Genomic DNA, 15,157 nt, shown 5'->3' on the forward strand with positions numbered 1-15,157 from the left:
AAGGAGAAGGCAGAAGGTGCTTATAAGCACAGCACCGACCTGATAACAGGGAAATAACAAGACAACAATCACATGGGGTTCTCTCGTTCGCTTGTTTCACCTGCTGATTTCCTGGTCTGAAATGGCGACAACACCCCCGACTGGCGAAAGCAGGAATCGACTTTGAACCAATATGAATTTAATGCACAGGCTGAAATGTGTTTTTCAAACATAAAACAAGTATTTCTATTACAAAATGCCAATGCAATTCTAGTTAGTAGCTCACTAGTTATCTGCGATCTCACACATTTATACACACAACCCATCTCCCCATCTCATATCTGCTTCTTGACTCATTCATCTTGCATGTATTGTAATGATTCAATCAATGTATGTGGAGGATCAGGAAGGAAGGTGCTGTGAGGCGATCTAGTTTGTCTCCCTGACCTTACTGGAGGACACTCAGCTGGAGGCATCCAGGTTCAAGAGGTTCAAGCATGGATGGACTATTGACATGCAGTTGACACATGTGGTTGTATTAAAGGATTTAAACAACTCCAGGTGGAGATTTGGGAGATATGCCCAGGGACTATAGTTAAAGGTCAAGTCCTCCCAAAAGACACAGACTGAAAATACTTGAGTGTAGTAGTGTAAACCGTGGGATCATCACTTGATGTAATCATGAGGTCAGCGACTACATTATACCTCTGTACGCTTACTGTTCAAAAGTCCAACCAAAGGACTGCACGCCTTTCTCCTGTTGAATAAATCCACAAGCCCACTGCTGCAAACTCCTCAGTAAGGAAAGTCGCTATAAGCTGTCCTAAAAGTCGCCATATGACACACTCACCTAATTTGCACAATTGGCGTGTTGGATGTCATTATAATGGACGCTGGAGGAGAGAAGGTTGACAGTAACTGCGGAACGATACGTCAGAGTCTCCAAAACACCAGAAGTCTGCAAAAGTCTCCAATAACACGCTAGTCGCTTTTGTCTCAAAAAAAGTCGCCAGATTTAGCGAAAAAGTCGCTAAAGTGGCAACACTGCTCAACATGTTTGTCTGTTTACAATTTGGGGACGTATGGAACGTGCATCCGTGTAAGATTCCGTCGGGAACACCGTCAGTGACTATGGTTCCTACCTGGTCACAGCAGATCCTCATTTCAGCCAGAAGTGACAGGCAAGGGACGAAACGTTCAACAATGAACATTGTAGCAAAATGTTTAATTCATTCAAACAAAGATACACTCTTTCAGCATTTTGTGTACAACATAACAAGTGAAATCGTTTTTTAAATATACACAACAGATTCAAAAGCTGTGCTATTAAATTGAATGAAAAGTTACATTCATAGGATTGCAAAAGTGAAAAGCAAGACTCAAAATATAGCGTTTAACACAAATGGTCTTAACTGAATACCTCTTTTTTCATTTTGAACCACGTTTTCAATGTTTTTCTATGAAACACTGAACCGTTGAATAATTCAGCCTGTTTATTGAATTGAGTTCGTGTTGGTTCAAAGGCGATTTCTGATTTCACCAGTAGGGGCGCTGTCGCCATTTGAGACCAGGAGAGCAGCAGGTGAAATAAGCGAAGGAGTGAAACGGTATGTTATTGTTGTCGTCTCGTTATTTCCCTGTTATCAGGTCGGCATTGTGCTTATAAGTACAGATATGTGCTCACAACACACAGCGCCATGTTTACTACATGATGCCACTGCATTTGAGTCAGAAGAAGAGTTATAAAGTTTGTTTGCGTGTTTAAAGTTCTAATGAACTCTCCCCACTTAGGTAGCTCGGTGCTAATGTTGGCTAGCAGTGTACGTAATGTGTGCGTGTGTGTGTGTTGTATTAACTGTTTCACCAACAGATTTCTGGACGTTGTGTTTGCATTTATCAAACATTGTGTGAAGTCTTTTCAGGTCAACACATCACTCGATTCCAAGTCCAGTCTAAGAAGTCCAAACCACTGGGAATAGTTCAGATTTAGGCCCGTGTGTGCTTCTGGCACAGAATCTATCGACCCTCTATTCAGATTTCATTGACGTTGAATGATGTGTGGATAAGAAATAATAATTATTCTTAATAATAATAATCAATATTGTCAATCTTGATTCTTCAATGTATATATAGTTATTATGATATCGATTTTAACCACGTCAACTTTGAAGTTGGATGTGTATATGTCGCCCTCTTGTGGTTAAAATAGAATACTGCACTCAGCAGCTCTTCAGAAAACAGATAAAGAGAAACAAGTTGCTGATCACAAGTTGAGGATGTGTTTATTCGGAAACTTTAATGTTAATAATTTGTATTTATTCTGACTTGAGTAGCTGGACTGTAGTAGTGCACAGCAGGCCCTTGTAGCCAGTAGACTCCACAGAGTCTGTCCAGTTGTACCAGACGCTCATGCTTCTGATTCATGACTTTGTGAAAGTCTGGCATAACTGCTGCTTCAGGTCCTTGTAGGCAGTAGACTATTCTGAGACTCTTTAGATTCTCCGGCCTAAAACGACCAGCTGTGTGTCTACAACAGCAGGCCACCAGAGCACAGCAGAGCTGAGTTACTGGGTGTAGAACTTCAAACTCTAAGCTGAGGTCGAACCTCCTCCTTGGCTGAGTTGTGGCGCAGTGATCTTGGTTTCACTCCTGTTTATGGGAGGAGCCTAATGTAAGAGCAGTCAGGATGTCTTGGTTTTAAGTCGAATCCCGCTTTCGCCACTAGGGGGCGGTCTCTCCATGTGAGAGCAGGTAATCAGCGGGTGAAACCAGCGAACGAGAGAAGCCGTGTGGTTGTTTTGTCGCTACCAGGTCGGTGTTGTGTTTATAGTTCATATATGTGCTTGATGTGCTACAAGATGTTACTGCACTCTACAAACAACAGGCAGGAAGTCAGGTGTTAACGTTCCTGCTGAAAGGTTAGAGCCGTTGAGCCATTACGGTGTGTGTGTGCCTGTAAAATCCATGCTACGGAGGGGTACAGTAGTGTGTGTGTATGCAGTAGTGACTGTTTGTTGTGTGAATGTTTTTATACGTGTGTATGTGTGCCTGTGTAAGTGTGTCTGTGCGTGCATGTGTGTGTGTGTGTGTGTGTGTGTAATGCGTGTGCTGTTTTAAATGTTTGCTGTATTTCTCAAGCTGTGGTGTTTGGATGCTGCGTTTGAAAATTTTAGAGCTCTAGCTCTTTAACTGACCAAGATACGGGCTTTTTAAAAACAAATGATTTGGTCCATGGTTACACTGTCGCTCTGGAAAACTGGACCAAAAAACGAAATTTTCCCCAAACTTACGGAAGATGATCCTCGTGTCCTGTAGAAGCTGCGTTTGAAAATAAGGTAAAGTATTTGTTATTATATATATTATATTACACTTAGACTAACTACTTTACTCTAATCTTACTGCTAATTTATTTGAAATATGTTCAATAAGTAAATATATAAATGACTTTTTGAGATGTGAACACATATCGACTTATACGCTAAGTCGATTGAATAACTAAAACTATCCTGTTTAAGTCATTTAGGAAAATGGGACCAAACTTTTTTTTTTTTTTTTTTTTTTGTGATGTCAGCACCAAATCAACGAGACAAAAGAAAAATTGAACCTTTCCAAGGTTGGGTGGGCGGTGGCTCATTGATAAGGCACGCGTCTGGGAACCAGGCACACGCTCCGGTGCTGGTTCGCCTCCAACCTCGGTCCCTCACTCTCCAGCTGGTAGCTGGAGAGTTGCCTGTTACCCTCCGGTCCAGAGCCTGTTACCTTCCGGTCCCCGCGCCCACCTAGGCACGGAATCTACTGCACTCAGTCAGTCTGTCAGAGAGAGTGACAGACACATAGCGAGAGACTGATAGTCATAGTAGAACACGTCACGTAGATTTAGGGACACACAGTGTGTCGCTCGGGCTGCGTGGCAGGCACAGTTCTTGTGTCTGGCACCAGAACGAGTGATGCACTGTGATAGAACATATAGGAACACATAGGCACTGACACACAGACAGGCAGGCAGGGTGCGGAAGAGGAGGTGCTTTTAAATAAACTCACTAAGTGTTTCACTGAGAAAGACAGATGGCAGAAAAACCTTGTGAAATTTTTTTTTTCTTTAGCTCAGAGGGTTAAGCTGATGGTTGGTGATCACAAGGTTGGGAGTTCAAGTCCCAGGAAGGTAACCGGCTCTGGACCGGAGGGTAACAGGCAACTCTCCAGCTACCAGCTGGAGAGTGAGGGGCCGAGGTTGGAGGCGAACCAGCACCGGAGCGTGTGCCTGGTTCCCAGACGCGTGCCTTATCAATGAGCCACCGCCCACCCGACCGTAGAAGCCTCAATTTTTCTTTTGTCTCTTTGATTTGGAGCTGACATCACAAAAAAAAAAAAAAAAAAGTTTGGTCCCATTTTCCTAAATTACTTCATATATGACTTTAACAGGATATTTGTAGTTATTCAATCGACTTAGCATATATGGTAATGTCTTGTTTGGATCTCAACTACGTGTTCACATCTCAAAAAGTCATTTATATATTTACTTATTGAACATATTTCAAATAAATTAGCAGTAAGATTAAAGTAAAAATTTAGTTTTTGGTCCAGTTTTCCAGAGCGACAGTGTAACCTTGGACCAAATCGTTTGTTTTTACAAAGCCCGTATCTTGGTCAGTTTAAGAGCTAGAGCTCTAAAATTTTCAAACGCAGCATCCAAATACCACAGCTTGAGAAATACAGCAAACATTTAAAACAGCACACGCATACACACACACACACATACACACACACTTCTGTACCCTCCGTAGCATGGATTTAACACGCACACACCGTAATGGCTCAATACCGGTGCGTCGCCACGAAGGCTAAGCGGCACATCAAGCACATATATGAACTATAAACACAACACCGACCTGGTAACGACACAACAACCACACGGCTTTCTCTCGTTCGCTGGTTTCACCTGCTGATTACCTGCTCTCACCTGGAGACACCGCCCCCTAGTGGCGAAAGCAGGAATCGACTTAAAACCAAGATTCGACTTAAAACCAAGACATCCTGACTTCTCTACATTAGGCTCCTCCCATAAACAGGAGTGAAACCAAGATCACTGCGCCACAACTCAGCCAAGGAAGACGTTCGACCTCAGTTTAGAGTTTGAAGTTCTACTTTATCAAAAAATATTAGCAGTACTCTCTCTCTCTCTCTACACCAGGAAAAGGAGCCATCTTGTGGTGATTTGTGAGAATACACACGCTTGTTTCAAATTAACAAATGATTTATTCAATCACAACTTTACATTATATGCGTCCATTTTAAAGCCAGTTTACGTGAACATTTAAATATAATAATAAACGGGAATCCAATTTGTACTCGCAACTTTATCAGCAAAAAAGTCAAAAAGTGTTTATTCCCAGTATTTGAATTTATTCAATACATTGTGGTGTTCAAAAACTGACCACTGAGATGAATCTTTTGTGCCACAAAGCATAACATGTGTGGACTCAAATGTAAAAAACAATGTCAGGTAACATATATAATAATAAAAAAATGCTTTTTTGAAAAGCATAAATAACCTTTGATGTTAACAACATCTGCCCCCCGCAGGGCATGCAGCGCACACCCCATGCAGCGCACACACAAGGAGCAGAGACCTCAGCAGTGCCACACCAGCCGTCTTGCTGAAGATGAAGGAGAAGGCAGAAGGTGCTTATAAGCACAGCACCGACCTGATAACAGGGAAATAACAAGACAACAATCACATGGGGTTCTCTCGTTCGCTTGTTTCACCTGCTGATTTCCTGGTCTGAAATGGCGACAACACCCCCGACTGGCGAAAGCAGGAATCGACTTTGAACCAATATGAATTTAATGCACAGGCTGAAATGTGTTTTTCAAACATAAAACAAGTATTTCTATTACAAAATGCCAATGCAATTCTAGTTAGTAGCTCACTAGTTATCTGCGATCTCACACATTTATACACACAACCCATCTCCCCATCTCATATCTGCTTCTTGACTCATTCATCTTGCATGTATTGTAATGATTCAATCAATGTATGTGGAGGATCAGGAAGGAAGGTGCTGTGAGGCGATCTAGTTTGTCTCCCTGACCTTACTGGAGGACACTCAGCTGGAGGCATCCAGGTTCAAGAGGTTCAAGCATGGATGGACTATTGACATGCAGTTGACACATGTGGTTGTATTAAAGGATTTAAACAACTCCAGGTGGAGATTTGGGAGATATGCCCAGGGACTATAGTTAAAGGTCAAGTCCTCCCAAAAGACACAGACTGAAAATACTTGAGTGTAGTAGTGTAAACCGTGGGATCATCACTTGATGTAATCATGAGGTCAGCGACTACATTATACCTCTGTACGCTTACTGTTCAAAAGTCCAACCAAAGGACTGCACGCCTTTCTCCTGTTGAATAAATCCACAAGCCCACTGCTGCAAACTCCTCAGTAAGGAAAGTCGCTATAAGCTGTCCTAAAAGTCGCCATATGACACACTCACCTAATTTGCACAATTGGCGTGTTGGATGTCATTATAATGGACGCTGGAGGAGAGAAGGTGGACAGTAACTGCCGAACTGCTCCAATCACTAGAAAAAGTCGCTAGATTTGTCGCTCGTCGCTTTTGTCTAAAAAAGAAGTCGCAAAGAGGATTTAGACAGCCGCCAGATTTAGCGAGGAAGTCGCTTAAGTGGCAACACTGCTCAACACGTTTGTCTGTTTACAATTTCGGGACGTATGGAATGTGCACCCGTGTAAGATTCCGTCGGGAACACCGTCAGTGACATCGGTTCCTACCTGGTCACAGCAGCTCCTCAGTTTAGCCAGTGACAAGTGACATGACAGTTTTTGTTTTAAAAATAAAGATGGTATTACTCCTCTCTCGTAAAGGTTTTTACAAACGTATTTAATATACAGCGGTGTCAGGTTTTACAGACATTAGGGGTCAGTAACACTAGTTGCATATGATATTGAACAGCTTGTGTGTTATCTCATCGCTCCTGTATATCACGACACAGTTACAGCTAACCTCAGAATTGATAGATTACCATTATTTGACAGATCCTTATTTTAGAAGCTCAGTATGACTCACTGGCAAAAAATACTGCCAATGATTGTATGTAATGTGTCAATCACGATGCCAGAATGCAGGATCGTGTAAGTGTGTGTACAGAATGCACAGCATGCACAGAAACACACATTTGTGTCAGCTAGAACATCTAACAGCTGATGTTGTGCTAGCCAACATCAGCACCAAGCTACTCGAATGGGGAGAGTTGATTAGAACTTTATCTTTTTAACTCTTCTTCTTACTCAAATGCAGTGACATCGTGTAGTGAACATTGCACTCTATTGTTCTATTGCGCAAAACCGCAAGTACGACCTGATAACAGAGAAATAGCGAGACAGCGACAATAACAACAGTTTTTCTCGTTTGCTTGTGTCACCGGCTGATTACCTGGTCTCAAATGGCGAGACAGCCCCCTACTGGCAAAAGCAGGAATTGCCAAAATTAAAAAGATTGTCTTCTCAAATTCAACCACCAGAGGGCGCACAAACGCACGTTCTTCACAGTATAGTGACAGGGGCCAAAATGAGAAAGATTGTCTTCTCAAGTTCAACCACCGGAGGGCGCACAAATGCACGTTCTACACAGAATAGTGATAACAGGGCCAAAATGAAAAGGCTTGTCTTCTCAAGTTCAACCACCGGAGGGCGCACAAACGCACGTTCTCCCCACTATAGTGACAACAAGGGCCAAAATAAAAAAGTTCATCTTCTCAAATTCAACCACCAGGACGCACAAATGCAACTTGTTTTAAGAAGATAAGCTTTTTGTCTTAAGAAGGCCATAGGGCGCCGAATGTAGGCCTACCGTTGCGTTCTTTGCTGTTTGACTCAACAGTCACCAGAAACCCCAAAAATAAAAGCAGCCCCTCTTTTAAACCACAGCAGACCTAGAAGCCTAATCGTACACGTGTAGTATGCATGACGTTCACACAAAATGAAAAAGACTCTCTTCTCAAATTCAACCACCGGAGGGCGCAAAAATGCAAGGTCAACGCAGTATATTGACAACAGGGGCCAAAATGAAAAAGCACACAAAGAAATTACTTTATAAGGATATTTTTATTTATTCAATCGACTTAATGTATATGGTAATGTCTTGTTTGGATCTCAACTACGTGTTCACATCTCAAAGAGTCTTCATTGATGTACTTATTGAACATATTTAAAATAAATTACCAGTTAGATTAATCCAAGTAGTTAGTCCAGGTGTAATATAATATATATAATATATATATAATATCTATTACTTGTCAGGAAATGTTGGTAAATACTGCTACTATGTCCAAATATAACTTGTATACATGTTTCTATATATGAAAGTTCATTTCATATATACAGGTGCATCTCAAAATGAGATTTTTGTGGATAAGTACATTTCAGTAATTCAATTCAAAATTTAAACTCATATTATAGATTTGTTACACACAAAGTGAAATATTTCAAGCCTTTATTTGATGATTATCTCACAGAATTAGAATATTGTGAAAAAGTTCAATATAGTAGCCTCAGGGTGTCACACTCTAATCAGCTCATTAACTCAAATCACCTGCTGAGGCCATACAGTGGGCAGGTACAAACCATCTTTAGGCGACATCATCAGAGAAAGTTCTTCTTCATTTCCTTTATACAGCCAGACATCCATAGTGCGTGAAATGAAGCCAACCGCTTTCATGGTCCCTCGCCAAGACACGCTTTAAGACTCACTGGGCACATTCATGAAACACTTTGTTCAACTCCTTTACATCCTTCCACTCCACAGAAATACCTCAACATTGCAATCTTAATTAGTTTATAAATTTCCAACTACAAAGGAGGGTTGTTGCATGAGGAAAGGCAATGGTGGAGTGTCACTTACATCGTCACGTGATTGCTTAAAACACAAGATGTGGACAAGCCCTGTTATATCTGCCACCATACTATTGATCACCTGGTTTAGCAAAGACATCAAATACTTCAATTACTTTAGTTTAGCTTTTGATGATCGTAGATTAGAGCGGAATTGGAATCGCGCAAAGGAAATGAACTGATCAGATCTAAATTTGCATCAGACACAAATCTACAAAGTGTACTCGGGGATCTTTGCTTGGGTCTGAAACGATGTCATATGCTGAATAAAACACTAGCTGGCCCTGCCCAGTCCGTGCCACCGTTCTACTAGTTCCTGTGGTGCACTGACCATGTCCATCCAGTGTTGCAGCTGCAGGCCCCTGGCATACATGAAGGGACCTAAAACCAGCACTCCCAGCAGGGGGGGAGGTTCTAGATGAAAAATAAAGACAGGGATACCAAAGTAGAATCAACACAGCAAACAGACAGCAAAACAGATGATAATGTGGCTTTGTCAATTACATAACATAACACTATACTACAAAATCAAACTAACCCAGGTGTAAAGTAAAGCAGTTGCACAGTCACCTGAGCGTATGGTGTTGGGTTGTAGCAGCTCCAGCCTCAGACACGCCTCATCCAGGTGTTGGGATCTGAGTTTAAAGGTCATCCTGTGGTTGAAGTATGGGTTGGTGTCACTACTGACCACACAACTTCGCTTGGTTTTCACCACCTGAGTGTGTATCTGCAAGCTCGTCTGGACACACACACCTGGTATTGCACCAATGAATGTATTCATTATTCACTGCTGTGGGCTCTCTTAAGTGGACTGGGATTCGGACTTTGAATTTTATAGTAATTTCCTCCATTGTGTGTTTTCCTCTACCTGCGTCTGTGAGCAGCTGCAGGCCTCGCGCTCTCAGGACCACCACAGAGAGGCGCTGCACAGACGGACTGTAGCTGAGAGACACCTGCACGTCTCCCACCTCTGAACACTGAGGAGAGTGACGGAGGAGGAGGATGAAGGATGATGAAGATCTTCGAGCGCATAAAAGCAGAGAACATCTATAATCAGTGATTGTATTTAATGTGAGTCTTTGTTGTGCGTTCATCACCTGTGTGTCCTCCTCCGTCTCCAGGTCTCTCCACAGCACCCGGCCAGCCTGTCCCAGCTCTCCCTCCAGAGGAAACAGCACCCTGCCCACCGCGTGACGCTTTCCATCCTGCTCCACACTCAGCACACACACACTGAGTGTGCCGTGAATCACACTCACTCCCGACACCTGAAGGGGGGAGATGGAAGGGTAAGTGAGAGCAGATGGAACCTATTTTTAATATATATTTATTTAACCTGTCTGTCTGTGCGTTTGTCTTTCAGTTTGGAAAGTTCTGTCAAAGGATCTCATCACCTGGAAAACGAAGCAGTCGCTGAACTCTGGGTCGGGTCCAGTTCCTCTGGCTTTGGCCTGCCGGGGTCGCCGGTCGTCCGGGAAGAGCCGGAGTTCCACCAGCGTGACGTTGCTATGGAAACGGGGAGGGAGGTTGCCAAGGCGGAGCAGGGAGACCACGAGCTGCTCGCCGCCGTGTCGATACTCCACTGCGAAGCAAAGGCGAGTGGCCATGCCAGGAGGCGGAGCCACCACCTCCTTTAGAGGAGGAACAGGGTACAGACCAGCCAGCAGCGTCCCCATTGGATACCAACCTGATGGAAGAGGACAGACTGTCCCTGCCTGCTTACTGGACAAAGACTATCACCAGCCTTGGAAACTTTTCCACATGGATAGGAGGCTCAGTTCACTTACTCCTTACCGAGAGCGACCCTCTGTGGGCTAAAATGTCCCTCTGGCCCTCTATCTTCAGCTCCTCCACCTCTTCATCCTCATCCTCCTCTCCCTTCAGATCTTTGTGGCTTCGTGGCGTCAAGCGAGGAGGCAAAGTGAAAGGGATCTCACTGTTTCTGTGACAGAGAGAATAAAATCTCCTATAAAATTCTTTTTCAATGACGCTTATAAATACTAACATGTAAATCATTTGGTACCAACATGGTCCAGGGGCCCTGAGAGACCAGGATGAGCGGAGCAGTGCATGCTGGCACCCTGGGCGCTGTGGAGACCAGCTCCTGGTATGGTCTCCGCCTCTTCCTCCTCCACAGATAATACATCATCATCAGAGCCAGCAGCAGCAGCAACAGGAGAGTCACAGGCAGACCCACAGCCAGAAACACCAACATGTGGCCTGGACACACAAAAGCAACTACAAATGAGGAGAACAGAAGGAGCGAAATGAGTTGAAGGCAGTCGTCTGCTCACCCGCCATCACTTTACTGCTCCCAACTCCAACAGATGATCCAGCAGGAACGATCTTCTGCCTTTATTATTCTTTTTCTTGTCAGATTTTTCTCAGATAGAATGAAAGTCCGACCATCTGTGTTGGTTCTCTCTCTCCGTGTGGCGTGTTTGAAACCCTGCACAGCCATCAGCCGGCACAGCTGCTTCATTCTCACCATCTCACACTCTTATCTGACTTTGGTTGGCTGTTAAATTCACAACACACAAGACGACACAGGTCTACTCAAATAAAAGCCTGTGTTTACGCTGTATTTACTATATTTATGCGAGCAGTTTTACATTTTTGGAGTTCGCGTGTACAGAGTTCAGTGAGGTTGAATGGATCGGATGAGTTTGATCGTCCTGATGATTGGAGATGCTGGAAGAAAAGTTGACCTGGTCTCAAAATGCTTCTGGCTTTTACTTGAGCCACTCATCCGCCCACTCATGAATCATTAGTGCACACACACACACACAGGTCAGGTCGGTCAGAGATTGGCCAACAGCTAATAAGATGACAGGAGGCCGCTAATCCTTAAGAGCTAAAGGTAAAGTAATGGCAGCCTATCATACACGCAACGCATCCATAGGGAGAACAACCTTAGATTCAACCCGACAACCCTTTTTTCCCAGACGTGTAGGGCAGCGACGATGACTGGGAATGCGAGAGAGGATGCGGGCGAGGAAGTGAGAGGGGGAGAGAGGAAGAACTGAGGAGGAGGAAGAGGAGAAATGCTGTTAAAGTGAAGCTGCTGTGAGGCACGACGGAAAGTGAAACGGAGGCGTCGGGAGCACAAAAGGTGAGTTATGATGACATCACGTTCAGTATGACGTAATCTGGGTGAACTCAGGTTATCTTTCAACCAAACTCAACGTCTGTATCATCTGCTTTCACACGCAAACACACACACGGAAGAGAAAATAGTCACCATTCTCTTCTCTCTCTCTCTCTCTTTGGGACCCTTTCTTGCTTCTCTTCATCACCTGTGAAGTGAGGCAACAAATGTTCTCTTTACACTTTAAATTCACATTTTGCTATAATGATCTGGATGATGTAATCTGATTAGGCTAATCTTGGAGCTCGTGTGTGTGTGTGTGTATGTGTGTCTGTGTGTGTGTGTGTGTGTGTGTGTGTGTGTGTGTGTGTGTGTGTGTGTGTGTGTGTGTGTGTGTGTGTGTGTGTGTGTGTGTGTGTGTGTGTGTGTGTGTGTGTGTGGACGTGCACCTGTGATTGCAGAGTGGGAGTTTCCTCGAGTCAGAGAGGAAGAAATCAACCAATCTTAATGTATCTTTGTTCATTTGAAATTCCCTTATTGTCACTTAAGAGAGAAAGATAAGGTAATTATTCATTTCCCACAGTGAAATCTACTGTAATTGACTGAATTCAAGAAGAACCTACCTGCCTAATTTTGGGAAGTTCACCAATCAAATCACATCTTTCCCTTCTTTTGAATTTCAGTGTTGTTGCCATGGCGAGGCCCAGGCACCATGCGTCTCAGAACATCCAGCCAGGTCCTCGTCCAGTCAGTCAGTGCGTCTCTTCCTCCGCCGAAGCTGGAATGCAAGAAGCGGGCGCTGAGGAAGATGAGGGCCCCATCTTCTCGCTCTCCAAAAGCTCTGTTGATGTTCTCATGGCGACGAGGCCGCCGCACGCCAGGGACCCGGCCTGGACCCGGCTGGACTTGAGACGCAGCTCCAGTGCCAACACACACTCCGAACAGGACTCGCTCGCCGTCCAGCAGCTGCACGCTCACATGTGGCAGCGCACCAACGCGGCCGACAGCCACGAGCACACACACACGCACGGCCACCATCACACACTCGCACAGGGCCACCGCCCGAACACACTCGGCGAGCGCTGGTTGGCCAATGTGGAACGATGGCGCGAGTCCAGCAGCAGCACATACAGCCGCAGCAGCAGTCCAGAGACCATTCTATGTCCAGGAGGGACCTCACGTCCTTCACCTGCAGCCTCTCCTTTCATGTCCCCTGTGGACTCACCCTCCTCACCTGCACTGCATCTGTTCCGTCCTCCACCGATGACATCACACACATGTCAGCGGGAAGACTTTGTCATGGCGTCATCCACGGCCTCGCAACCGTCAGTGTCCTCAACCAGCCCGGCCAGTCTTTCCCAGACCAAGGATGAGGGGGCCTTTCCATTTCCTATCTCTCTGCTGTCCTCTCTTACCTTAGAGGACGGAAGTGTTGAATCGAAACCTGGATGTCTTGTTAATGGGACAACAGAGACGCCACCCAGCATCACTTTCAGCCCCGGAGACACTAAATCATCGGGATCCGACACAGGGACGCCTGTGGATGGACACACGTTTGGTTACCTGTCCCCTACGCCCTCAGCAGAGGGAACAGAAGAGGAGAGAGAGAAGATAGGACAACAAGAGGGACAAATGTCGGCCTGCTGCCTGGAGTTGCCATTGCTACAAGGACAGAGCTGTCCAACTGGTTCCACCCCAGGGTGGCAGTCACCTTTGATTTCTTCCTTAAGTGACTCACATTTGGACGATTGCTGCAGGTGCAAGTCCAAACACCCATCAGGACACGACATCAGCAGCGTTAAGGTATCAGCTGAGGCTCCTAAGGGTGCTAAGGCCCTGATGGGTGAGGTTCTCAAGGAAGAGGGCACAATGACGTCACACTACGAGTTGGCAGATGCGGCGGTGCAGACTGCCTCTCCTGTCGGCTCCTGGTGGAACCTGAGGAAAAACATGTCCTCCAACATGAGCTCCCACTCCATCTTGGGTTCGCCACCTGGATCCAAGCTGGACCTAATGGTCTCTCTAGGATCCAACATGAATCTGGTGTCACCTTCCTCCAGCATGTTCCAAGTGGAGAGTGATGAGGAGGAGGAGGAAGAGGGGGGCAACCCCACATGGGAGGTAAACTCTCCTCCCTCTGGCCCTCTGGACAGGAGGAGGTCCTGTCTGAAGAGGCAAGGGGACGAGAGACGTGGGCAGGGAGAGCTGGGGAGGAGAAGCAGCATGAAGCAGGTACAGTGGGATGAGGAGGGGATGACGTGGGACGTGTACGGAGCAGACCTGGACCCAGAGGACCTGAGAAAAGCCATACGGAAACATCTGGAAATCCAGGGCAGCAAAGACAGAGAGACCCTCCCACCACCACGTAACTCCAAGAAGAAGAAGGAGAAAGTAGCAAAGGAGAAAGTAACAAAGCTAAATCCACCTGTGATGGTTAATTCATGGACTTCTATGGCGGAGAGTGAGGAAGAAGAGGGAGAGAAGGCAGCGGAGGAGGAAGACGGCAAAAAGGAGTCGGCAGAAGAAGCTACACTTGGAAACAATGACACACTGAGGGATAACGTGAAAGCACAGAAGAAAGAAGACAGTAAAGGGTGTGAAGAAGAGGAAGAGTGTATAAGTCAACCCACGCCACTCTCGGCTGGGAGTGGACGCCTCCAGAGGAAGAGCGTGATGAGGTCGCTGAGGAGGCCGAGGTGGTGTGGAGGCTCCATGACTGTGGACGACTGAGCCCAAAGACGTTTAGATCCACAGATGAACATCAGTTTGCACAAAGACATCAATGGACGTCGAAATGAAGACGAGCAACACGAGTAGTTACATGTTTACGTTTTAGCGTATGTGTTTATATCTACAGTAGAAGATTAAACTGGGGAGAAAACTACAAATAAGTCCTGAATGTACATGTCAAATAAAACCAAATCCAGTTTTTGTCAACTTCTCTTCCTAGATTCATCTGCTCGCTCACTCACTCGACCTGCAAAACACACACACACACACTCCCGGGTCAGTGTAGTGTGTAAACTTGGTGAACCATGTTGGTGGTACGATCATTCAGGCGGCGTCGTTCAGATGAGCAGGCACATTCTGGCTCATTCACCGCAGCCAAAAGCTCACTAGTCGCTTCTACTGGAGAGATTGTTGTTGTATCTCACCGCTTATGAATAACAAGTATACAGTGTGT

At 45.2% G+C, this 15,157-nt stretch overlaps 2 protein-coding genes and 1 long non-coding RNA gene across 4 annotated transcripts; 2 read left to right on the plus strand and 1 right to left on the minus strand.

The window, feature by feature from the left end:
* Window positions 1-1,523: 1,523 nt before the first annotated feature.
* On the plus strand, window positions 1,524-6,691 carry LOC143001728 (uncharacterized). Its single transcript, XR_012963720.1, has 2 exons — window positions 1,524-1,586; window positions 5,563-6,691. It is a non-coding gene; the product is annotated as an uncharacterized LOC143001728 (long non-coding RNA).
* A 2,471-nt stretch (window positions 6,692-9,162) lies between these two features.
* syt15 (synaptotagmin XV) lies at window positions 9,163-11,142 on the minus strand. Its single transcript, XM_076152225.1, has 7 exons — window positions 10,913-11,142; window positions 10,673-10,827; window positions 10,280-10,572; window positions 9,986-10,153; window positions 9,757-9,865; window positions 9,459-9,641; window positions 9,163-9,302 (listed from the first exon to the last, which is right to left on the minus strand). Exons 1-7 carry the CDS (start codon window positions 11,098-11,100, stop codon window positions 9,163-9,165), a joined length of 1,236 nt encoding a protein of 411 aa, XP_076008340.1. The 5' UTR covers window positions 11,101-11,142.
* Window positions 11,090-15,155, plus strand: LOC143002225 (uncharacterized). Of its 2 annotated transcripts, none has more exons than XM_076152223.1 (3): window positions 11,090-11,997; window positions 12,435-12,535; window positions 12,657-15,155. In XM_076152223.1, exon 3 carries the CDS (start codon window positions 12,667-12,669, stop codon window positions 14,701-14,703), a length of 2,037 nt encoding a protein of 678 aa, XP_076008338.1. In that variant the 5' UTR covers window positions 11,090-11,997; window positions 12,435-12,535; window positions 12,657-12,666; the 3' UTR covers window positions 14,704-15,155. The 2 variants fall into 2 exon arrangements, with proteins under 2 accessions (XP_076008338.1, XP_076008339.1); XM_076152224.1 differs by lacking the exon at window positions 12,435-12,535 and having other exon boundaries at window positions 11,090-11,745; window positions 11,831-11,997.
* Window positions 15,156-15,157: the final 2 nt, after the last annotated feature.

Source organism: Genypterus blacodes, unplaced genomic scaffold (genome assembly GCF_046128005.1).
Source record: "Genypterus blacodes isolate CSIRO-AG114 ecotype Tasmania unplaced genomic scaffold, CSIRO-AGI_Gbla_v1 ptg000055l_1, whole genome shotgun sequence".
In the NCBI taxonomy this organism is placed as follows: Eukaryota; Metazoa; Chordata; class Actinopteri; order Ophidiiformes; family Ophidiidae; genus Genypterus; species Genypterus blacodes.

Excerpts from the sequence above, each read along its gene's own strand:
- syt15 (XM_076152225.1), bottom strand. The coding sequence starts at position 11,100 with ATGTTGGTGTTTCTGGCTGTGGGTCTGCCTGTGACTCTCCTGTTGCTG. Across the intron at positions 9,642-9,756 it reads GCAGCTGCTCACAGACGCAG|GTGTGTGTGTCCAGACGAGC; the intron begins GTAGAGGAAAAC and ends GTGCAATACCAG. Across the intron at positions 9,303-9,458 it reads ACCCAACACCATACGCTCAG|AACCTCCCCCCCTGCTGGGA; the intron begins GTGACTGTGCAA and ends TTTTTCATCTAG.
- LOC143002225 (XM_076152223.1), top strand. The coding sequence starts at position 12,667 with ATGGCGAGGCCCAGGCACCATGCGTCTCAGAACATCCAGCCAGGTCCT.